The sequence below is a fragment of the Camelina sativa genome, chromosome 12 (assembly GCF_030686135.1).
Source record: "Camelina sativa cultivar CO46 ecotype springtype chromosome 12, ASM3068613v1".
NCBI lineage: Eukaryota > Viridiplantae > Streptophyta > Magnoliopsida > Brassicales > Brassicaceae > Camelina > Camelina sativa.
The window spans coordinates 13,516,976-13,542,093 of record NC_141891.1 but is presented as its reverse complement, the minus strand read 5'-3'; the positions used below and the strand labels follow the sequence as shown (position 1 = coordinate 13,542,093).

Here is a 25,118-nt window from a genome sequence, read left to right as displayed (position 1 = left end):
AGCTTTCAAGGCAGCTTGGGTGAGATTCAAAGCTTATCAGAGGGACTGTCCACACCATGGTTTTTCAAGGGTACAACTGTTGAGTATCTTCTTCAGAGGGTGTGACTGGAAGTATCAGTTAGCTTTGGATGCTGCAAGTCATGGGAATTTTAAGACAAGAATGCCAGAAGATGCTGAAGTTTTGATTGAGAATTTGGCTTCTAGCAATAGCACTAAGGGAGCAGATGCTGAAAGGAAGAGATTGCATGGAGGATTTGATTCAAACCAGTTAGCTTCTGTTAATGCTAAGCTGGATTCAGTGCATAATCTCCTTATGGGAAAGAAATCTGTTCATTTTGCTGCTGAGGTTGAGACATATGAGCCAGAACCTGATCAAAGACACCAAGAGGAAGATGTGAACTATGTGTATGGGAATCAGGGACAGCGGTTTGGAAATAAGCAAGGCAATAGGCTTTACAGTGGGAACTCTTCAGGCTACACTTCCAAGCCAGAGTATCAGCAGCAACAACAGAACAATGGCTATACAAGGACATATGGGAACTCATCTTATCAGTCTCCACCTCCTAAGACTTCTTCTGAGAGTAGAATGGAGGCCATGCTTGAGCAGTTTCTGCAAGGACAAGAGAATCTGACAGTGACATTCAATGGAAAGATTGACAATGTCTACACTGAGCTGAATGAGAAGATAGAAGCATTAAATGTTCATGTTAAGAAGCTGGAAGTTCAAGTTGCACAGACTACTGGGTCTGTAAAAAGGCAAGAGAATTATCTTCCAGCAAGAACTGAGTCAAACCCCAGACATGCTTGCAATGCCATATCAGTGAGAGATGAAGATGATGGTGAAATTTTTTCTGCAGAACAAGGAGAAAAATCGGCCAATCTGTCGGATCCAGATGATGGCATCGATCGACACCACCTGGGTGTCGATCGACACTCTTCTCAGACGGAACCAGAAGCTGCAAAATTTCAGGTTCCAACAGTTGAGAGGATCTACAAGCCAAAGGTTCCTTTTCCCAAGCCAAGAAAGTCTAAGCAAGAGATGGAGGAAGCTAGATGCAAGGCAATGATGGACAAGGTGATGATTGAGATGCCATTGATTGATGCAGTGAAGCTTTCACCACCACTCAAGCGCTATGTTAAGAGAATGGTATCAAATGGTTTGAGTCCTGAAGAAGGAGCACTGCTTACTAAAGATGTCAGTGCAATTCTGTTGAACCAGCCTGTTCAGAGGAAGAAGGAGAGAAAGCAGGAAGTGGTTGTCTCTAAGGAAGTGAGTGCAATCATTCAATGTAAGACTGCTAAGAAGTTACCAGATCCTGGAAGCTTTGTTCTTGATTGCTCCATCTCCACAGGAAGGTTTGCACACTCACTTTGTGACCTTGGTTCTAGCATCAACTTGATGCCACATTCTGTTGCTGTGAGACTTGGGATGACAGAATTCAAGCCAACTCAGATTTCTCTAATCCTAGCTGATCGCTCCCGAAGAATTCCTGAAGGTGTTTTAGAGGATATTCCAGTTAAGGTTGGCAACTTCATGATTCCTACTGACTTTGTGGTGCTTAAGTATGATCAAGAGCCTAAAGATCCTCTCATCTTAGGAAGATCTTTCTTGGCTACAGCTGGTGCCATCATTGATGTGCAGAAGGGACACATAGCACTGAATGTGGATGGTTTGAGTTTGAATTTTGAGATGGATAAGCTGAGGAGGGCTCCTACTATTGATGGACAGACTTTTTCTGTTGAAAAAGTTTCTGCAACACGAGCATCAGGCTCAGTGTCGATTGATGCCACCAAGAGGGTATCGATCGACACCCCTCCACGACCGCGACAAAGCTTGTCCAAAACTGATGCTCCAAGTCAGAAACTTGTTCCCAAACAGAAGAGTCATCAATCCACACTCCAAAGCCCTCAGGTAAGGCAAAGGTACACCTCTCCTTCTCCTAAAATTCCTCCTATCATCAACAAGAATTTCAAAGAGATAAAAACTGTTTTGCAGTTAACCAAGCCACGAGATTATCGTAGAGCGCTTGTTTCTTCTGTTGATGATTTTGCAGGACAGAAAAGATATCCTCCCATACCTAAGTCCCGCCCTGGTACTGTTCTTAACATCCTTGGCAAGCCTCATGCACCTAACGCTTATACACCACCTTGGATGAAGAGGACTTCAATGCCATGTTTTGCTCCTCCGGATGCCTGAGCTCCAATACAGTCAAGCTAATGACTGAAAACAAGCGCTTAGTGGGAGGCAACCCACTAGTAGGTTTTCTTTTTCTTTTGATTTTGATTTTTATTTATTTTATTTTTATTTTTGCTTTCCTCTTACTTGATAACACTGGGGACAGTGTTGTTTAAGTCTGGGGGAGGTTAGTTACTAACTATGTTTTCTGTTTTTGAGTTTCAGTTGTGTCAGTCAAAACAATAAAGTTTGAGTCAAATTTTTCTTTTTATCTTTGGGAATTATGATCTTGACTAATGATTTCTCTTATTTGGCTAACACTCTAATGATTACTTGTTTATGCTTGATCTCAAAACTGAAGCTTAGAAAGACTATGAGCCTTATCAACAATCCTGAAAGCCCTTATTCAATGGATATCTGATTGATCTAATGCTGTCTCAACTTTTATCAGGATTTTAACCGGACTTAATCTCTTACTTTGGGGTTGGAAATCAGTGGACTAGACTTCTTCTTCGGGCCATACAAGACAGTGCAATTTTTCAAAGTATGTCTCCCCTCTCTCTTCCCTTCAGTGCTTAAAAAAAATATAAAGAGAATAAAAGATGAGATGATTTTGATCAGTTTAGAGAGGTAGGTAAATTACCAGTGACCTCATTATTCTACTCTTGAGTCAAATGATCACACAAAGCTTGGAAGCGAGAGGTAGGTAAATTACCGATGACCCCGGTATTCGCTTACACCTTTGATTAGAAGAAAAAAAATAAGAAAAGAGAGAAAAGAAAAAAAAATGGAAGTGAGAAAAGGGAGAGGAAAGGAGATGTAAGAAGAATGTATTGGCCTGAAGAGAGTCCATATGTCACTGATCAATACATCCAAGGTAAGAATTCACCTTATTTGTGCTTTAATATTGACTAATGAGATGACAATGGAGATTTCAGAGATTCCAGAGGATTGTGGGATTTGAGTAAGGAATGTTGATGCTGATCATGGTTGAAGTATAAGAAGTAAGTTCTTGAGTCAGGTAAATGAAGAGTGCAAATAAGAATCATTATGCAGTTGAGTGAGTTCCCAGTTTTCAAACCTCTTTCACAGGTCTAAGTTTCTGTTTTGCTTGAGGGCAAGCAAAGGCTAAGTCTGGGGGAGTTGATATATCATGGTTTTTGTGGTTTTTAACCATGATATAAGGAGTCTTTTAGAGTCTTTTGATTTGTTTTCTAGGATGTTTTTGAGTCTTTACAGGTTCTACAAGATTTTAGCATGAAAGGAGCAAAATGGAGCAATTTGGATGTTTTGGAGCATAAATCTTGAAGAATCAATTTGGTCTCGGATGAAAGCAGGAGCATCGACCGACACCAAGATAGGAGGCATCGAATCGACACTCATCTCTGCCGACTCAAGACCCAAGTTTTGGAAGTTTTACAAATCTGCCCCAAAGTTTTCCATATTTGCAACATAAGTCCCTGACGTGTTTTAGGACATATAAATAGTGTTTTTAGGTTTTCCAAACCCTTAAGTTTCATTCTATCAAGTTTTATTTTTCTGCAACCCTGTGAGATTTTGAGAGCTTTGGAGAGAGAGAGAGATCTGCTTTGAGAGAAGAATTTCTTAAACTCCTTCCTTACTCTTTTAATTTCAATTGCATATTATTCAGAATTATGTCTTGTTCTTCATTGATTATGTCTGAGTAATTTGTTTGTTAGGTTTAGGGTTTTTCACAGGGATTTTATGAATTATTAGATCTGTTTATTTAGGATTCATTATCTATCTAGATCTTCATCTTAGGTTGTTCTTCATATTAATCCTTGATTGGCCATCTAGAATTAATACTCTAGGAAAATAAATTGATATGAGAATATAATTGATTTTCCTGATAAAACCTTTTGATGAGCAAAATTATTTCTTGCAAAGAGATTTGATTTAATAATTTTGTGAACAATCTAAACCTGATTTTATTGCTGATTTTTAACCTAGAATTTTACAAAGAGATTTGGATTTTCTGGTTTTAAATTTAGATATTATTTGCAGTGAGAACTGATTTAATTTACAAAAGTGTTTAGAGTTCTAGATCTGTTCTTAATTGCTTGAATCCTATTTATTTCCTGATTTAATATTTCATAATTTCCTGAGAAATTCCCTAGGCCTAGCTTTTTGATCTTCTGAATTTACAACAAGCTTTATTTAATATTTTGCATTGCTATTTTTTAATTCAATTTAATCTGTTTAGCATAATTATAAAACTCTATAATTTATTGTGTAGTCTTGAGTCCTTGTGGAATTCGACCCCTAAGTACTGCAGTGATCTCTTAATTTGAGAGAGTAGCTCTAGGGTTAATTTGAGCATATCAGAACTCTTGAATAATTTATCTTGTTTTTGTTCTTTTTAATAAAACATTTCAGTCTCTACTCTTGTAAACTCTATTTTAAAAAATATTTTATTCAGAGTTTACTGTTTTAATATTAGAAACAACTTGTAAAGCTTTTAAAAAAGCAAACCAAATTGATATATATCATTATAAACCATTTGTAAAACCTTTTAAAATTTCTAAAAACAAGATATAATCTTATAGGTTTAAAAGGTTAAAAAGATTTATATGCCCGTTTAAAAGTTTTTAAAACCATCTAAAAAGGTTTTAAAAGGTTTTTAACACTTTTAAAGCTCACTTAAAACCTTTTAAAACCTTTTAAAGCATAAAATAATATTAACCCGTTTTAGAAGATTTAACCTTTTAAAACCTATAAGCAGTTTAACACCATTTATAGGATTAACCCCATTTAAAAGGTTTTACAAGCGAAAAGAAATAACTTAACATTAAAAGGACAATTTTTTTTAAATATACTTGCAAACTAAACATTGAAATACTATTCTATTCAATATTCTTCTTGATGTGATCACGTTTATATACCAGCAATAATTTTTAAATGGTTTCTAAAAGAGTTTCAATGGTTTTAAAAGGTTTTTTTTAAAGGTTTTAAAAGATGTTAAAAAAGTTTTCAAAAACTTCTAAAACTCTTTTAAAAGGTTTTACAAGGTTTAAAGCTCGTTTTAAAAGGTTTTAAAATCCTCTAAAAAGGTTTTTCAACTTTTAAAGCTCTCTTAAAACCTTTTAAACCCTTAAAACTTAAAAGCATATTAACCCGTTTTAGAAGATTTAACATTTTAAAAGGTTTTAAAACCCTTTTAAAAGATTTTAAAACCCTTTTTTAAAACAGTTTTTTAAGCAATAACCTCGTATATTAGGCAAGTTTGAACAAATTACTCATGTATAACTAAACTGTTTATAGGATTAACACCATTCAAAAAGTTTTACAAGCGAAAAGAAATAACATAACATTAAAAAGACAATTTTTAAAAATCTACTTGCAAACTAAACATTGAAATACTTTGCCATTCATTATTCTTCTTGATGCGACTAGCAAGATGCTAAATTCCTTAACCTAAGTATTTGTCCTTGTACCAAGGTATCTCATTTGTGGAGTAACGTCTTTAGGAATTTTGTCAGGATGAAGAATTAATATTGCCTTCCTTGTTACTTTTTTTACATCTTCTTTAGTCATCAAATCCATGGCATAGACTTTTTCCCACTTATTCCCTTGCCAAAGATACTACAATGTAAAACATCCAAATTTTATTAATGTTTAACGCCTATGATAACAAGTATATGATTTTTTCAAACTTACTTTATCAATTGACGAAATCATAGTTTTGATGTCCTCGCTCTTCATCCAAGAAGTTATAACTTCCTCGATTTGTTTCATTTCTTTGTCACTTATATTGTTCTCCTGCGTAGTAGGTGTTTGCACTAATACAAACATAAGAAACAAAATATTATATGTCATTTTCAACAGAGAAAATCATTTATAATAAAGACTTCAACAACTTACAACTGCCCATTTCCTGGCTGGTGTGATATTGTTGTTGGCTTGGGTCTTCTTGTTGAGTGGGAGCTTCTTGTTGGCTTGGGTCTTCTTGTTGAGTGGGAGCTTCTTATTGGCTTGGGTCTTCTTGTTGAGTGGGAGCTTCTTCTTGGCTTGGGCCTTCATCAGTATCTGAAATATTAATACACTCTTCGTCATCCGATATAATAGTGTACGCTTCTTCTTGGCTTGAGTATACATTATCAGCACTGTTAGGCTTCTCATCCTGCATAAATAATGATATTTTTTTTTTAACCATATGTAAATTATTTTCAAATATGTTTTTACAAGGTATTTAAAATTTGTCGATCATATTCAAGTAACACATACCTTATCATTATTCATATCCTCTTCTTGTGGATTATTTTCATTAGTATCCTGGGTATTTTCTTCAGGAATAACACTTGGGTCCCCTCTCAAGTCAGTTTGTTTCTCATGTTGATAATCTTGATTATCTTCTTTAGATACCTAGAAATGTTGTAAATTTTGTTTAATACTATTTAAAACACTAGCAAAACCTTTGAAAACGATTATATGATTTTGTTAAAAACTCTATAAAATACTTTTTAAAATGATTTTAAAAGGAATTAAGTTTTTATTTCACTTACAAATTCACTTGGAGAAGCTGGTACTTCCTCTTCTTCAAAATCGGGGGCAGAGTCTCGTACTTCCTCTTCTTGAAATGAAGTGGCAGAGGCTTGTACTTCCTCTTCTTGGAAAGCAGTTGCAGAGGCTGGTACTTCCTCTTCTTGGAAAGCAGTTGCAGAGGCTGGTACTTCCTCTTCTTGAAATGCAGTTGTAGAGGCTGGTACTTCCTCTTCTTGAAATGCAGTTGCCGAGGCTGGTACTTCTTCTTCTTGAAATGCCCTTGATTATCACTGTGGTGTTGAAGCAGCAGTAGTGATCCCCACATGATTCTCCAGTCTCACTAATCTTTTGTGAGTAAGTTGACATGTTTTTAAAATCATGTCAATTTTCTCACTAAAAGATATTCTTTTTTTTTGTTAGTTTGATTCAAGAATGGCCCTGCAGCTTCTCTCACACGCTTTTTTTGATTTTGTTCTCCTTTTTCATCTTGAATAAATCTTTGAATCCATTCCTCCTTAGTCATCCTATAGCCTTGGATTACAAGTTTAACAACTTCGTCGAAATCCTTGTCTTCATCATTCGGTGGCATAACCAAATGACTATATTCATCGAGATCACCGACAATTGTTTTCACTTCAAACTGCAAAGATAAATCGATTCATATTATATCTCAAAAATCTTATACAGATATTATAAAACCTTTTAAAACTCTTTTATAACTCTAGAAATCCCTTGTAAATCCGTTGTAAAGTCTTGTAAACCAGTTTAAAACAAATTGTAAATCTAAATTACATTACTAACATTTTTTAAAAGGGTTTACAATGTGTTTTAAAACTGTTGGAAAACAAAAAAAAATAGTTCTAGAGAAGTAATGGTACCTTGCAAGACTCGAGAACAAATTTTATTTCATTGAATTTTGGAGAAGATGTCTTTTGCCATTGCAAGATCAGTGGGAGATGTTGATTTTGGCTTGAAATGCTTTCCCTAACACCAAAATGTTCCCCTAGCTGTCGAACTGAAGATAACAACCAGATTTGAATTGCAAATGGAAAGCCAGCCATTCCATACTGTTTCTTTGCCAACGTTCCCACAGTCATTTGTTTCACATCTCTCACTAATGATTCGTAAGCAATTTCACCCCAAGGATACTTACAGAAATTCTCAAAACTACTGGCTCTCAGCAAATTCTTTAAGGGAATTTGAACTACTGGATTTTGAGCTATCAATATCCCCTCCACTAGTATCAAAGCACCTAATCTAATTCTTTCCTCAGGTTTCATGTCTTTTCTTTTAACTTTCAAAGTATCAAGAAGACGTTTGCAGGTCATTTTATCATTCATCCACAAATCTTTTTTCGATGTAACAGTACCTGATGGAACAGTGCCTACGGAAAGGCCTGTAGTAATGATGAATTCCCTTACCGAAAATCGCATAGGTTGATCATCAAATGCAAACCAGAGCTCGTTTTTTGCAGACAAAATCCTCCTCTGTAGTAAGTGGTGAACCAGTTGACTCGAGAACTTGATATTTTCCCGATTAACAAATTCTATAATTGGACCCAAGAAAGACTTCTCTAACTGCTGGAACTCTTTTATTTTTAATGCATCCTTTACAGTCGCCAAAACAGCTTGCTCTGAAGAATATTTAGTAACTTTTTCTAATGTATCTCCCTCTGTGCCTGGCGTGATTAATCTTTTTGGAAAGCACAGTTTCTTCGGAGAATCTTCAAAATTACTCATATCGCAAAACCTGTCAACATTGTTTACAGAGAACATATTCAAGGCATGCACCCAAGATCCCTTATAAATCCTATTTTAAAACCAATTTAAAACTTTTTAAAGACATTGATAAATTTCCAACCTTCGTATTCCGAGTTCACCAAAACATCATAAAATTTCATATTGAAATAGAAATTGAAGTCAAAATTAAATTCCAAACCAAACTTACAAATGGGAGAAGAAGAGACGGAGAATTCGAATAGAGGACTGAGAGGAAAAACAAGGGAGAAGAAGAGTTCGTAATTCGACAAAGAGAAATTGCAATTTGAAGTCCTCGCGTACCCAATCAGCCGACTCCTACTTTAAATCCGACGATTTCGTGTCTGCAATCCGACGAAATCGAGAACCCAATTTAAGCAAATACAGATTTGAGTGAATTTCGCGACTTTCAACCTCCCAGACGGAAAACTGTACTTTTTGAAAGAGAAGCCCTTGCTTTTAGGGACAATTGATACAGGGGGGGAGTGGAGGTTATATTTTACTATTGGGCCTAGGCCTAGGGCTTTCACCCTTATTATACAAAAACATTGTAAAATCATTTAAAATATAGTATTAAAACCATTTAAAAGTTTTTACAAGCGTTTTAAAACGGATTTTAAAAGGTTAAAAGCGTTTTGTTTTGGGTATTTCAATGAATTTAAAGGATTTACAAGTGTTTTAAAACGTATTTGAAAAGGATTAAAAGGGTATTTTTTGGGTATTTCAATAAATTTTATAGGATTTACAAGAGTTTTAAAATGTTTTTAAAAGGATTCGGAAATGATAAACAACGTTTTAAACTTCATTGTAAATACCTAAACTTAAACGAAGTATATATATAAAAGGAGTAACTTAACATAATTTTAGAATAGTGTCACAGTAAAAAAACTAAAATATTGTTCTTGATGCAATAAGCTAAAGCACCATTCCTGCGATCACGTTCATATACCAGCAAGATGCAAACTTCCATTATCCTAGTCATTTTGTAATTCTGCAAATATAATATAATTAATGTTAGAACCATTTAAAATATATTGCCATACAAAAGTTGTTAACCCATCTAAAACCAGTTTAAATAACCATGTAAAAACCTACACTGACCTGCAAAGATATCAACCGCCATTTTCTTCCGTAAATCACCAATTGACTCATTTTTAAGATTGCCATGTGTTGTTATGCTCATAGCCAAACATTCGATTGTCTTCAGCATGAAGACACCACTATCTTCAATCTTATCAACCTATCAAGAAAAAACAAAGTGAAGAGTCCAAAGTATTTACAGAGACCATATCAAAAAAACTAGAAAACAAGCTCAACAGTATTTACCTGAGGTATGCAATTTATAATACTGATTCTGAACGGAGATTTCTCTGTATCATTTTTCATCCCAAACTTCTTCTGGGCAATATAAGGCATTGCAACAGCATATGCACCCACCTGTTTGTCTTTTGTTGTTGTTGGTGTATAATCAACTCCTTCTTCTCCAAATTGATCATTAATGGCATCCAAAGCCTTTCCTTAACCAACATTGGCGCCAATATTTTGTTTGTAGGTGCTACCTTGAAGAGTTGACTGAATCCTTCTTCAGGGAACTCATATTCATCTTTGTTGTCAACGAATATTGAGTAATATTCATCAATCTCTCTCAAAAAAGAAGTTTCAGCCAACGTCAATGCTTTGCTTTTATAGAAGTGCGGATGACTTTCTTCTCTTCTGCTTAACAACTTCACAACTGTATCAACATGCTAAACAACAACAAAAAACAGATTAGAACAAGTCTTGTTGTCAAATAATTCATATAAATAAGTTCAGACCCGGTCACACATCATCTTGTAAACCAATTTAAACACATTGTAAATCTTTGAAAACGCTTAAAAGACATATTTTAATTCCTTTTAAAACCTTTTAAACCTCTTGTAAACACTTTTAAAAACCCTTTTAAAACTCTTTAAAACCTTTTTAAAACCTTTTTAAAACCCCATGAAACGTTAACAACACATTTCTAAAACCTTAAGCTTTGTAATCATACCATTGTTGTTAACGACTTCCCTGGCGTCTCTAGTGTTGTGAATCACTTAGCATCAACTTTTTTACCCAGAATTGTTAGTTGCCTACATCCAAAAATAAACAGAATAATCATGAATACTTACAAAACCATGAATACATCTGTTAAAAGACTAATTGAACTTTTACTTTTGTTGCTAGAAACTAAAACTTACTTTGTTTTCCTTGAATTCTTCCAGTCACTAAATACATCTAACCGGGTCTTATCAACTTTGGAAAAAGGATAAAGTATTGGGTCCTTCTTCTTCTCGGTCGTGTAAGGCGGCTGAGTGTGAATAGTAGGAATTGTATTTCGTTCACTTTTTCTTTGCACACCACCAACATCATCAGATTTACTCTTCTTTTTCTGTGGCTTTACAAAACAAAAAAAATTCGCACTTTATATCGATACACTGGAAAACATTTTAAATATCTCATAGAAATAATTAAGTTAGATACATACCCCTTCTCTAGCTTGAATATCAGCATCTGGATTGTCACTTGGTTTACGCTTCTTCCTCTGTAGTGCCTCAAGAAAATCACAATTTTTTGTAAAACATTTAATAAAATGTAAAACATTATACAACTAGTTACTAACCTCTTTTCTGTTCATAACATCATCATCACCATCATTGCTTTGCTTACACTTTCTCTGCAGTTCATCATTTCTTGGTTTACTTGATGAAATCTTTTAAAATACTCATAACAACTATATAAAAAATTAATGATTTACCTGTTTTCTCTCTCTCAAAACTCTCTTCTTACTGCTTGCTCCCTTCTCTTTACCCATGCTTTTATCTTTTCCACTATCCTCATCTTCTTCAGAAAGAAGATCAAATTTTGGTGTAGAAGGGCGTGGAGAAGGAGATTTATCCTTCAAAGATGATAACAATTGTGGTTTACAACAGGCTTTTAAAAGGATATTTGAGAACTTATAAAAATACTAGATATATGTACCTTTGGTGTTTCTTCAAAGTAATTACCATCATCACCACCAGTTTTTTGAGTGTTTTCATCATCTGCAGCGTAGCTCCCATCTTGTGTGTTTGACGGACGGACAGAATCTACAGACTGGCTTTCTACGAAATCTTCTCTAGCAATATCTCCATCAACATTTTGTTTGCCAGCCTGCAACAAAACAAAAGAACATATAACAACATCATTTTTAAGGTTTTACATTATGTTTTAAAAGGGTTTTAAAAGGTTTAAGTCACTATGGTTGCCCTTTAATCAGTGTTATGTTGTAAATCCGTTAAAAACACTTTTTAAACAGAAAACTTTGATGTGGGACTTTTAAAACTTTTAAAATAGATACTGACCTCTTCATTTATAACCTCTTCATTTCTATTCTGTCCATCTTCATCTTCGTGAGACTGCAAAGGGAAAAGAAAAAAAAGGACCTCAGTTTAAAGAGTTTAGTGTCCAATATATGCGAAAAGGTGCGATCTTGTAATCTTACTCCTTTATCCTTATCTTCCCCTGATGTGGTTTTGACAGCTTCTTCAATGGCTTCTAGTCTTTTATTGAAGTCATCTAACATAAAGAGGATTATGTCAAGTTTTTCTGAATCTGACAAATTTTTCTCCATTTTCTCATGTTTCTTAAAGACTGGCAATTTTCCCCCCATTTTGTCACCCAACTCTCCCAAAGCATAGTAAATATCAACTAATCTAGAAGACCATTCTTCTTTCTTCAACCTATAGCCTTTCATAACCAAGCCAATAACTTCTTCAAAATCATTGTCATCTTTATCAACCAAATGCTTATATTCTTGTGGATCTCCAATTATTGTTTTAACTTCAACCTACAAAAATAATCAAAATCCATCAAAACAAAACTCATCAAATATAGATAACCAATGAATAATCAAAACTACACTTTTAATAGAATTCAAAACTTACACAAGTTGCTGTCTTAATAGCTTCAACAATATCATCAAACCTTGCATATCGACTTGATTGCCAGTTGAGAATCAGTGGATAGAATGTTCTGGAAAAATTACATCTTCTCCCAAATGTATTACCAAAAATTGGAACAGCACTCAAGGCCCATATATATAATGCCATGGGAAATTCCTTGACACTATACAGACCTTTTGACCAAGAATCTTTATCGAATTTCTGAATGCATGTGGCGAGAATGTTATAAGCTTCCTTGCCTCATGGTTGGGCTGTATACATCTCGAAATCCGATGCATGCTTAAGCCTAGACAGAGGTATCTTCTCTAATGAATATGGTGTCATCAAAATACCTTCTGTTAATACCACTGCAGCGAGGCATTCCTTTTCCTTGTCATCCAAAGGTTCTTCACCCTCTTCTGGTTCATTAAATAGTTGATATTGAAGTTGAGTTAAAGTGTAATCTCCTCTCACCGCCCAAGAATATGGTTCACTAATTGGATCTTTGCCGTTATTCCTTGGTTCTCTATGAATAGATTCGCATTGAATCCCTATGTTTAATAAAACAATGATGTTAGTTTGTTCAAACTTGCCTAATATAAACTGTTTTAAAACCCTTTTAAATCCCTTTTAAAAGAGTTTTAAAAGGATTTTAAAACTTCTAAAACGGGAAAAACCCTTTTACAATAGTTTTCAAAGGGTTTTAAAAGGGTTTTAAAACTTTTAAAAAGGGAAAAACCCTTTTACAATAGAGTTTTAAAAGGGTTTTAAAAGAGTTTAAAAGAGTTTTAAAAGAGTTTTAAAAGGGTTTTAACGGGCTTTTAACAATTTTAAAGTTTAAAGGGGTTTTAAAAGGTTTTAAAAGGGTTTTAAAACCATTGCAAACACTTTATAATTACCTGTTGTAAGGAAGAACTCTCTCATGGAGAACCGAAGAGGTTGCATGTCGACTGTAAACCATAAGTTTTTCCCTCTTGTCTTCAGCCTTCTCAGCATCAAGTAGTGGAATATTTTCCCAGAAAATTTGATGTCTCTGGCCGAAAGATTGATGATAGGCCCAAGGAAGGAAGATTGAAGCTTCGTGAAAGATGCTTTTCCTAATGCATGTTTAACTTTGGCAACTAGGCTTAAGTCCGAATGTTGACATATGTTTGCTCCAACAATTGGTTCAAAACCCATACCATATATTGGTTCTGGTAGTGCAAGGGCTTCAAAATCACTTGATGCCATCTGTTAAAGAAACACACTTAATTAGACTTTTCAACGGATTTACAAGAGTTTTAAAAGGGTTTTTAAAAATCAACATCACACGTTATCGATCTGAAGTCATCTTATCAACACACTTTATCGACATAATTCAACTACGACCGATCTAAAAATTGATATCAAATGGTTTAACAGGGACTTTCTAAAAAGTGTTTTACAAGAGATAACAAAAATCCAAATTTACAAGACTTTACTAATTTCAAATCCATATCAAACACAATTATCGATCTGAATGCGTCAAATCTGAATCTGGATCGATATCAAAGAAACTGAAGGGGATTTTAAAAACTGTTTTAAAAGAACATAAATCCAAATTTAAAAGAGTTTACATATTCCAAATCTATATCAAAGAAATCTAAAAGCCCTAAATTTAAAAAAAGCGATAGTCCAAATTGATAAACCCAGAAAAAAACAAAGAAAGAATGAACCTGCCTGCGATAGAACCAGAATCAATGTCGGGAATTACGTGTACGAGAGACGAAAGCGCAGAATCGCCTCGAAGAAAGATCGAGAATCGCCGCGAAGAAGGATCGAGAATCGCCGCGCAGAATCGCCGATGAACGAAGGAGAGAGAATCGTCGGTTGAGGAAGGAGAGAAGCACGGCGAAGTGGAGAGAAAATTAGGTTTCCTTCATTAAGGGTAAAAAAGTCTTTTTCACCAAAAAAGGGGTACCCTTAAAAATAGACCCTTCCCAAGGGCATTTTTAAAAAGTGGAAGGGAAAAAGGGGCATTTTTGCTTTTCCCCTGTTTCTCAAATAAGCATTTTGAAAACACTCCTACATTATCTCTCTTACTTTTTAATATACATATATATATATATATATATATATGAGAAATTTGTTCAGCAACTACAACAACTGGAGTTGCCCTAATATTTTTATCATAAACAACTTTTTGTTTTTAATTTGATGGTTGTGGTTTTACTAACGCTTTGTGTTTAAGATTTATGTAGTTTAACCCTACTTATTATTTTTTCTTTTTTAAATAATTTTATTTTAGTAGCAAATACTCTTCATTTATTTTATTACTTTCAAATAAATTTATAATATATAATATAAATTTTAAATTAAAAATTTGTTTTTTTTGAAATATTTCTCCCGTGACATCGCGAGGGTCTGAGTCCTAATACTTATAAAATTAGTGATCAAGCTAAAATCATATAGACACTCTTCGATAGAAATTAGATGTAAATACAGAAAAATGTGAGGAAAGATTCAACCATATATAACTGATGAGTTGGATAATGGAGTCATGGAGATGTAGTTGATGGTAAAAAGTTCTCATTTAATTTACTAGATTTAGTATATTCTAATTCTATATTTGCAGACTTGCAGCTATTAGGCTCAGGGGCGGATCCACCTTGATTAAGGGTGGTAGCTTACTGTTAAGAATGCACCAGCTCAATTGTTGAAGCTGACCTATCCTTACTGCATTCCCTCAAAAGAATTTTCTCCAAAGTTTTCAGTTTTTTTTTTTTCTATATATATAAACCGATAACAATCACTTTTTTGTTGGAAACTGGTAACAATCACTCTGTCATGAAATTTTGATTTATTGAATTGAGAATAAATGATTCTAAACACACAAGTTTTTAGTCGCAAAGGGTTTTAAATATCAATTCTTCGGGCACTATAGATTTTTTTCCATTTTATCATATTAATTTATGATCTCCTTAACACTTTTACGCTTATCCGTTTGTTATTTGTTTGATACTATAATGAATGTATTGAGTGTGTTTACTGATTCACAATTATTAACAGAACATATACATTCTTTACCCATGTTATTGTCTTCATAGAGAAAGTGAGATGGATTCTAAGAAGTTCAGCGATTTCTCGACCATGCCTCTTAAAAATATCAAAAATAAAGGCAAAATGGGAAAAGTAAACTTGAATCCCAAGTAGTAACCAAACACAGATTCATTATAAATATATGCTCATCGCCTCCTATCCGGCTAATCGTTTTAGAAAAATCAGACTTCAGAAAAAGGAAAAAAGAAAAAGAAAGAGATAAAAAAACAGAGCTCTAGGATTATAAACTTCTTTGAGTATTCTTAACTAAATCGACTCTTCATTTGGTTACGTTCGTGATGAAATTGTATTCAAAGCATTTGAAGCACATGAGAGATGTACGTATATTAGATTTTGCAAATTTACACTAGTTTTTAACAAACAAATTAGGAGATTTAGAGGAGTGGGTAAATGGAAAAAGGCATGCAGAAAATAGTAAAAAAAAAATATTACAATACTCTAAGAATTAACACAATTTTTGTTGTTGTTTTGAAATGTAATGTATACTACAAATAACTAAATGTTAAAAATGTATTGAAAATATTTTACATCTATATTTTTTTTTTATAATTGTATATGATTTTGATTATGTTAATGATTTTATGTTATTTTTGTTTTTCATTAAAATTATAATCTTTACTCTATTAAAGCTTTGTGATGGAGCGTTATTGCTCTTAGAAATGGCAGTATGAAACCTAATAATCAACAAAAAATTTATAATAAATGCAAAAATCTGTGCTTAAAATTCATCATGATGATAGGAATAATAAAGTTAACATTAATCCTATAAATTTTTATTAAAGAGTTTAATTTTTTTCTTAATTACCAAAACTTAATACTAAATAAATAACACGTCAATCTATATATATATTTTTGAAGACATTCAGCAAATAAATCCTGGAGTTGCAAACTATTTACAATCATGCCATTATCATTAATTATTAATTTATTTTTATCTAGTTAATTAATATTAAGTTTTGATTTTTGGAAACAAGATTTTCTATCCTACTAAAATTTCTAAAACAATCAGAATCACTCCCTTTAACATTAAGTATTAAGTTTATTATTAATTTAATTAATATAAAGTTTCCAATTTTACGAAATAATATTTTCTCCATATAGACATTTTTTGAATAATCGGCCTTGTGACAACCCGTCCCGTTGACCCTACTAGCCCACCGCTAGCTTGCCCCCATAGGCTTGAAGCTGGCCCTGCAGGGCATCGATCCTAACCCCTCACTGGGCAAATGGAACTATTCATCCAAATCCACAGTAGGTTATTGGTGCGCCAGGCGTTCCTCGAACCCTGGTCCCCACCCTTTAACAACATTCCCACAGGACAAGCTGTCACCAATTGACCTGTAGATCAATTGATGGCAACTTGTCTTGTGGGAAGGTTGTTAAAGGGTGGGGACCAGGGTTCGAGGAACGCCTGGCGCACCAATAACCTACTGGTGGATTGGGATATCCACAGTGATGGGTTAGGATCGATGCCCTGCAGGGCCAGCTTGGGGTCCGTTTGGGCGGCTAGCAGTGAGGCTAGTTGGCTAGCAGTGAGGCTAGTGGGGTCCACGGGACGGGTTGTTACAGGCCTAATCAATCAACGACAATGTTTTTAAACCCGGGCCGGAAGATGAACCGTAAGTCTTTCAGGTTGCTGGGTCAATTAGCCGGACCGGTTGAACCACAAGTCAATTAGTTTATTGGTTTGTTTATATTTTATAAATATAACATCTACTTTTCTATAAATATATGAACAAAACATACACAGTTAAGTATTAACAGTCAATATAACATTCCTACTTTTAGTACACATAGGAATTATATACTACTAACAAAATACTTTCTAATTTCTATACTAACTAATATATCTATATTTGTAAGGTTGTACATTTAAAAAAAAATACAAATTAAACATTAGTTATATATATAGTTAATCTATAAAACAAATTACATTTTTTTATTAAAAAAATAGCTCCGCGGTGTACCGCGGGTGAATATCTAGTATTACTGATTTATAAAATAAATAATGTTGTGAAATTGTTAAGTTGACTGAATAGCAAATTACATTTGCCTAAACTTATTGTTTTTTTAATTAACAAGTTACTCAAAACATAGGATTTTTTTTTTTTTTTTGCTTTAACAATTTGGATATAAATATATTACCATTTTCCCCTCATCCATATATATGAGACTATCTGTTCCTTTCAGTTCTTATAATATAGAAAAAAATCATACATATACAGTATACTCGTGCAAATGATCATTGTAAACCAATTTTGAAAGAGACACAATTTCTTTTTTGGTCACTGAAGAGAAAATGAAACGTGAACCGAACCGTCTAATTTATCACCGAACCTTAGGTTCGGATTTGGTTTTGATTTTAAGGAGAAAAGGAAACTTGAGTCCCAAGTTGATTCATTATAAATAAACTTATCGCCTCCGATCTCCAATCTCCAATCTCCTATCTGTCTCAGAGAAAAAGGAAAAATTAAGAGAGAGAAAAAAACAAAACAGAGGTGTAGGGTAATAAAGATGTCGAATTCAACATCTTCTGATAGATTAGGTCAGTGGGACGAAGACTCGAACCGTCCCCACAAGAAGCGGAAGTATTCACAAACCAGATCAGAGACGAACGTGATAGAGGATGATGCAGATTCGTCGAGCAAGAGGAACCGTTCGATCCTAAGAAAGCCAGAGAGCGATTCGTGGGTGGTGGCTCGTTATCTCGGAAGCGACTCAAACGCCTCTGTTTACTTAGCCTTAAGAACGACTGAAGAAGGCGAAGACGATCTTCCTCCCAGGATGGCCATCAAGTCTAACGAGTTCTCAGAATCAGCATATCTCATGATCGAGGAGAAGTTCTTGCATCGTCTCGAAGGCCCATACATCGTCTCTTGCTACGGCCACGAGATAACAGAGGAGAAGAACGAGCAGAAGAAGTACTTCAACACCATACTCGACTACTGTCCTGGCCAAACCCTAGAGAAGCAAATCAAAAGCCACAGAGAAGGGTTACCAATTGATGATGTGAAGAGATTCGCTAGCGATATCTTGCGTGGTCTCAAGCGTATACACGGAGAAGAGATCATTCACCGCGACATCAAACCAAAGAACATCTTACTCAAGCCTTTGAACAGCCTATTTGCCAAGTATGGGTATAACAATGCTAAGATCTCTGGTTTGGGAAACGCGTTGGAGAAAAAGCGGATTGATGATGGTGAAAACTGGAATCACACGAGTGGAACCGCAAGGTTTATGTCACCGGAGCTTATAAGGGACAAGGTTTTGGACTATGGTGCGGATGTGTGGGCTTTTGGTTGTACTGTGCTTGAGATGTTGACTGGAGAACGGGTTTGGGGAGAGTATGGTGAGCTTGATTGGGAAAGTTGGGTTACTGTCATTGGTAAAAGTGGTCTGGTTCCAACTATCCCTGATTACTTGTCTGAAGAGGCTAGGGACTTTCTCAGAAAGTGTTTGGAGAGAGACCCTGCTAGAAGGTGGTCAGTTGATAGTTTGATCAATCATGAGTTCTTGTATGATGAAGTAGAAGCAGAGATAGAAGCAGATGAAGCAAATCTAAATGCTGTAGCGGCGTTTCAACAAGAAGAGGAAGAAGAAGAAGAAGAAGAAGAAGAAGAAGAAGAAGAAGTAGAAGAAGGAGGAGGGGGAGGAGGAGGAGAAGAAGCCATTGAAATAGATGAAGAATACCCTAACGACGATTCGGAAGAAGAAGATTCGGAAGAAGAAGATCCAGAAGAAGAAGATCCAGAAGAAGAAGATGAATTTGAGATTTTTATGTGACAATCTACACTTGTTTGGAATCTTATATTTCATTATTGGTTTACTAAATCTGCAAAATTAGGATGATTATTGTAAAGACGAAATATGTTTCAGTTGCTCTGTATTTTTATTGATTGTTTGAAAAGCTTGAGATGTTATATGTTTTGGTTTAAGAAGAGAAAGCAAATTTCATATTTCATGGAACCACTATTACTGATTACATAAGCTAATAATGGACAAGTTGAGAAAGTTTGTGTCTTGCTAATTAATGTACTGTAAATGGAAAAAGATTCCAAATCTTGATAATCATGTAATCTTCTTCTTAGTAACAACATCCTTAAGCTTCATCTTAGATAATGAATAATTAACATTGTGGTGGTGAGAGAGTATTTTGACAGTTTTGGGTATTATTAGTGTTTAGTCAGGGTCTATAAAATGGGTTACTTTGCATCTGATCTTGTTAGTCTTCTTCTTGCACAATCCTGAGTGTGTTTTGTTTGGCCTTTCTAGATCAATAAAAATTTTAAAACCCTCTCTCTCTCTCTGCTATTTCTAAGGGTTTTAGGGATTTTTAGGCATTGTCGTCAAAATGGCTACCACCAGATTACTCGTATCGCGATCTGGAACAGTATCTTCCTCTCGGTCTTTGCTCTCTCCTCGCCTCTTTGGTTTCCTCAATAGCTTCACTTCCTTAAAATCGGTTTCACCACCATCGAAGCCTCTCCTCAAATCGTTTTCCTCAGTGCCGAGAGCTCAGGAATCGAGAAAGATGTCGCAGACCAAGATACTCGCATTCCCGCCACAGTTATCACCGGATTCCTCAGTTCTGGAAAGGTACCGGATTGAATTCATGTTTATTGAACTTGTGTACGATTCGCGAAACTTGTCCTCTTTCTGCGATTTCTGAGATATTTTTGTTTGCTGCAGACGACTCTGCTAAATCATATTTTGACTTCAAACCATGGGAAGCGCATAGCAGTCATAGAAAATGAGGTAACACAAAGTCAAAAGTAGAGGAGTATCTTTTAGCTTAATGTTGCAGTCAGATTGGTTAAGCATTTCAGATTTGTGGGATATATAAACAGTTTGGGGAGGTTGATATCGATGGATCTCTGGTTGCGAGCCACTCTTCTTCCTCTGACGATATCATCATGGTCAACAATGGTTGCTTATGCTGTACTGTTCGTGGTGATTTAGTCAAAATGCTTCTTCAGTTGGTTAAGAATAAAAGAGACAGATTTGACCATATTGTTATCGAAACTACAGGTATAATCTATCTGAAGCTGATAAATTTGAGTTATGCGACTTGGCATTATTAGTTTCTCGGTGTGTTAGTGAGATTGTGCTTACCTTTTTGATGCTTATCAGGGCTTGCGAAACCTGGTCCCGTCATTGAAACCTTTTCTAGTGATGATTTGCTTCCGAAATATATCAAATTAGATGGCGTTGTTACACTTGTTCGACTCCAAACACGCGATGCAGCATTTGAATGAAGTGAAACCGAGATTTGTTGTGAACGAGGCAGTTGAACAAATTGCTTATGCAGATCGTATAGTTTTGAATAAGGTTTGTTTGTTTTATCTTCTTTTAAGAGTCCAGTTCTGTGATGCATATCAGTCATTTGATACAATGTATGAGGAATCATCTTGTAGGTCGTTAAGTATTTAACTATATTTTTATGGTAGATTGATTTGGTTACTGAGCCTGAGTTGGAGCACTTAACTAAAAGAATCAAGGTAAGACACTTATTAGCTCATGAGCTCACTTTCTCCAATAGAATGAAGATGTATTTGTCATTGACATTTCTTATTTAATTGGTTTTAAAAATCAATAGCAAATCAACTCTATGGCACCCATCAAACGCACCAAATTCGGAGATGTTGATATGGATTTTGTCTTAGGGATTGATTGGAGGTTATGATCTTGAGAGGTAACCTCTGCTATGTCTTTTGTCCAAGTTTAAGTTATCTTTCTCTCTGTTGGTGTCCTGAAATAGCTTACCTTTCCAGAATCGACTCAGAAGTCAATGCAGATGGCTTTAGTTGTGCAGAGGATCATGATCATCATCACCATCAATGCAGTCATGGTATATAGATCAGTCTTCAAATAGAAAATGCTTTCTTAACCTAGCTAATTTAGAAGTTGAATCATTCCACGAGCATCTTCGGATTTCACTTTTGTCATTATAGATGGGTGATATATTAATACTAATACAGGAAAGCACAAAGAACATCAACATGATCACGTCCATGACTCTGCTGTCACAAGTGTTAGCATAGTTTCAGAAGGAATTCTTGATCTAGATGAGGTAAAAGTTACTTTTCTCCATCTTTACTTTAGCTGATTCTTGATTCAGTCATGCTATCTCCGTTGACCTCAACACATTCTGTTTATATGAACTTGTAGGTTGACGATTGGTTAGAAAGATTGATAGAAGAAAAAGGCGATGATTTATACAGAATGAAAGGTGTTCTCTCCATCGAGAGCTCTGATCAACGTTATATTTTCCAGGTCTCGAAAATACTAGTTCAACCGTTACTTATACGATTAATCTCTTATATAATTTATTCAAATCCATTGGAGTTGACAATGGAATCCATTGCAGGGGGTCCATTCGACGTTAGACGGATGCCAGGGTAAATCATGGGGACCCGAAGAGAAGCGGATAAACAAACTTGTGTTTATTGGAAGAAACTTAGATGAGACCATTCTCAGAAAAGGCTTCAAAGGTTGTCTAATATAAAAAGGAAGAAAGAACTCGGAAGCAGGGTCCATGTTTAATGTTTTGATTCTAATCTTCTACAGATAACACATCTTAGTCGATAGAAAGTAGGCAGACGTACTTGAAACAGGGTTAAACCCAGTTTAGCTAGCAGGTTATCTCAAAACGTACTGGGTTTCTAAAAGGCGTTGTCAGAACATATATAAACGTGTACTTTATTCTTCTGTTTGGCTCCTTACCATCTTCGTTGATTGCCGGACATGCAAACGCAAGGTCCGCAAACCTTATCATTGACGCCATTGTTAACTTCTGCTTTTCGTTTGGTTTGTGTTCGTATTTTGGTCTTATAAGAGAGGGGAGACGTTGCATGAGGAAGTTAATTATACCGTGGATGTTAATTTGGATATTTCCGAACAAAGCAACATGTGCCCGGCTTGTAAAAGTTGTGGACACAAAAAAAGTAGTATCGCTCGCTTGATAAGGATTGCGACTCCGGATTTTGTGCTTCCTTTGACAAGTTCCAACATTTTTGCTTAAAAGAAACCCTTTTCTTACCACAATTGAATTGAATTATTTTTTTTAATACTACGATCCGTATATACGATACAGTTCCACATAAATATGAAGATAGAATCTTTCGCATTAAGTAAAAGAGAGAAACGTAGCAATTAATGCATCATATCGAATCCATATACGTAAGGTATGGTATGGTGAAAGTTGTTACAATTCATTTTGAAAACACTTAATACTAAAATATTCCCATCACTTCTTTTAACAGCCATGCTTTTTTTTTTTTCTGTTCTCCTTAACTAAGAGGTACCGCTTCGCACGGTCTTTAAAAACGAACCGCTTTTGGTTATTTCTCTCAATGGTTTGTCGGTGTATCTAACCGTGTTATAAACCCACGCACCCGAAACCGCACCAAGTATTGGTGAGACTATGTAGATCCAAATTCCTTTATAGCAACCGTGCACCATTGCAGGTCCAAAACTTCTTGCTGGATTCATCGAAGCACTCGATATCGGTCTGATAAAAATGATAAACATAAATATCATTTTTTTAATTTTTTTTAGTGGAAAAAGAAAAGTATGTGCACACTAATAATAAATAGAATTGGTGAGTGATAATTTAACTTACGCAGCAATTAGAACATTAAGTAGAATCGTTGCTCCTATTGCTAATCCAGCAAGCTCTCCGATCTGAATATTGTAGCATTTGATCCCAATGTTAACTTTCTCATAAATTTAAAGACCAAAGAAAACAAATGTAATCTCTGAGGCAGTAGTATTAATTAACAACACTAACTAATATATAGAGAAACAATTGAAAACCAGAAAATGTCTTTGGTCACGAAAAAATATACTAATATTTTTGGTTAGAAACTTAGAATATTGCCTTCCTTGTAATCAAAATTTATTATATATATTTGTTTTTTGATCATTTATAATTTTATATTATTAGAGTTTGTGTATTCCTTTGTTTGTGACGTTTACATTAACTATATATATAAATTGAATTAGATTTTGAAGGGTGAGTCTAGTATACAAGCCATCAAATCTGACTAGTACATAATTTCAGTTCAACACAAGAAAAATTTGGAAATACTAACCGCTCTATTATCCGTAGCAACGCCAGAAGTGATGAACATTAGATAGAAAGTGACGATAAACTCCATCACAAACGCTTGCAGATCCGATCCCACCGGTGATGATCCAATAAACACATCGTGTTTTCCGCTACAAACGTCGTGATCAAGTCCCAACAACAGCCGTAAAGTTGCAGCCGCCAGCGTTGCTCCCATCACTTGTGATATGACATAAGCCGGAACCTAAAAACATCAAAGAAAAGTTCAAAAATACATTAAATTACAATTTCACATTAACTAATTAAGGGACCCAATGTATTAGAAGATTGTGACGTTTATTTAACAAACTTTGACTTTGTACGTGTGGAATTACTATTTCCGGAAAAAACTTGCATGAAACACTTTTCAAAAGTTTAATTTGGAAACTAACTAAATAAAATTTTCATTTTATTTATCGTCACTCAAACTATCTTCACTCATCTATTTTATAGTTAATGTCGCATTAAAAATGCTACTTTTTTAAATAACCTAAAGTCTCGTGCAATACAGCAAACGTTAGCTAAATTAGACCTATCAAACACAAAACACTAATGTTCTTGATCGATCGATCAATATCGGCAGCTATATATGTAATTGTGTTATGTATATGACCTGTTTAAGAGGAAAACGGCGGCAAGAGGCGAATGCGATAGTAATGGCCGGATTGAAATGAGCACCGGAGATGTGACCAAGAGAGTAAATGAGGACCATGACGGTGAGTCCCCAAACGATGGCGATCCCTGGAAGAGTTAAAGCATTGTCGTTTTGTATGTTTACAGCCACTGATGCACAACCGGTGAATACCAAAAAGTAGGTTCCCACAAACTCCGCCATCAACTGAAAACATATAGCGTACAGAAAAAAAAAACCCAGTAAATTAGCTTTTGATGGAGTGTTTTCAATTCTAACTTGTAAGATGGAAGTCTTGGAGATGGAGAGTTACAGAAGTGACAAAACCTTTTGTAAGAAAGGGACAGAGACTGAGAGGAGAGAGTTTTGTTTCTTCAAGGGGTTTGGGTTAATATGAATAGCTTCTATTTGTTGTTGTTGATGTTCGTCTTCTTCCTTGAGATTCACCACTACTGCTTCTTCTCTGGCGTTACCATAGCCGTTTCCCGAGATATCCCCCATAAGTAAATTCTGTTTAGTCAGAAACAAAGAAGAAAAAAAGGGTTAAACTTTAAAGGACTTGTTATGACTTGTGAGAATGATAAGTTTCGTGGCGATTGTCTCCTATTTATTGGGGATCGGGGGAGAGAGAGATTAGAGTCTCTTTGACGATTTCAATAATTACCACTTTAAGTAATGCTTAAAGATATTCCCTTAATTATTTGCATGCATTTCCCATACTATATTCTTACCCACAAAAGTATATTTATATAAGTTGATGAAAAGGAAAATCATTTGTTTTGTTTTAACGTCATACGGTTAATTTGATCGTCATAAGTTGCGTATTATCTAATATTTCGAGTAATATAACGTTAAAGCCCAAAACAAGTTTTGGGTAATTGGATATGAACTAACTAAAATATCTTAATTATTTCGGCTAGATAGT

General features: G+C 34.9%; 2 protein-coding genes, 1 long non-coding RNA gene and 1 pseudogene across 4 annotated transcripts; 2 read left to right on the top strand and 2 right to left on the bottom strand.

Annotated features, from left to right (window-relative positions):
* Positions 1-9,350: 9,350 nt before the first annotated feature.
* Positions 9,351-9,979, bottom strand: LOC147930487 (uncharacterized). Its single transcript, XR_015574378.1, has 3 exons — positions 9,763-9,979; positions 9,538-9,676; positions 9,351-9,427 (listed from the first exon to the last, which is right to left on the bottom strand). It is a non-coding gene; the product is annotated as an uncharacterized LOC147930487 (long non-coding RNA).
* A 7,935-nt stretch (positions 9,980-17,914) lies between these two features.
* Positions 17,915-19,389, top strand: LOC104733495 (mitogen-activated protein kinase kinase kinase 20-like). The gene has a single exon (XM_087479917.1). The coding sequence runs from the start codon at positions 17,970-17,972 to the stop codon at positions 19,236-19,238; it is 1,269 nt and encodes a 422-aa protein (XP_087336043.1). The 5' UTR covers positions 17,915-17,969; the 3' UTR covers positions 19,239-19,389.
* Positions 19,390-19,703: 314 nt separating this feature from the next.
* On the top strand, positions 19,704-22,247 carry LOC104733494 (uncharacterized; annotated as a pseudogene). Its single transcript, XR_015573643.1, has 10 exons — positions 19,704-20,051; positions 20,145-20,210; positions 20,303-20,483; positions 20,586-20,783; positions 20,903-20,953; positions 21,052-21,147; positions 21,227-21,303; positions 21,434-21,525; positions 21,624-21,728; positions 21,823-22,247. The product of XR_015573643.1 is annotated as an uncharacterized LOC104733494 (transcript).
* Positions 22,248-22,557: 310 nt separating this feature from the next.
* On the bottom strand, positions 22,558-24,856 carry LOC104731667 (aquaporin NIP1-1). The gene is made up of 5 exons (XM_087476756.1): positions 24,521-24,856; positions 24,176-24,400; positions 23,549-23,767; positions 23,077-23,138; positions 22,558-22,965 (listed from the first exon to the last, which is right to left on the bottom strand). The coding sequence occupies exons 1-5, from the start codon at positions 24,692-24,694 to the stop codon at positions 22,749-22,751; spliced, it is 897 nt and encodes a 298-aa protein (XP_087332882.1). The 5' UTR covers positions 24,695-24,856; the 3' UTR covers positions 22,558-22,748.
* Between the last annotated feature and the right edge of the window lie 262 nt (positions 24,857-25,118).

Coding starts and splice junctions, on each gene's coding strand:
- LOC104731667 (XM_087476756.1), bottom strand. CDS start 24,694: ATGGGGGATATCTCGGGAAACGGCTATGGTAACGCCAGAGAAGAAGCA. Junction 24,401..24,520: donor CTGTCCCTTTCTTACAAAAG/GTTTTGTCACTT, acceptor ATATGTTTTCAG/TTGATGGCGGAGTTTGTGGG. Junction 23,768..24,175: donor GCCGTTTTCCTCTTAAACAG/GTCATATACATA, acceptor TGATGTTTTTAG/GTTCCGGCTTATGTCATATC.
- LOC104733495 (XM_087479917.1), top strand. CDS start 17,970: ATGTCGAATTCAACATCTTCTGATAGATTAGGTCAGTGGGACGAAGAC.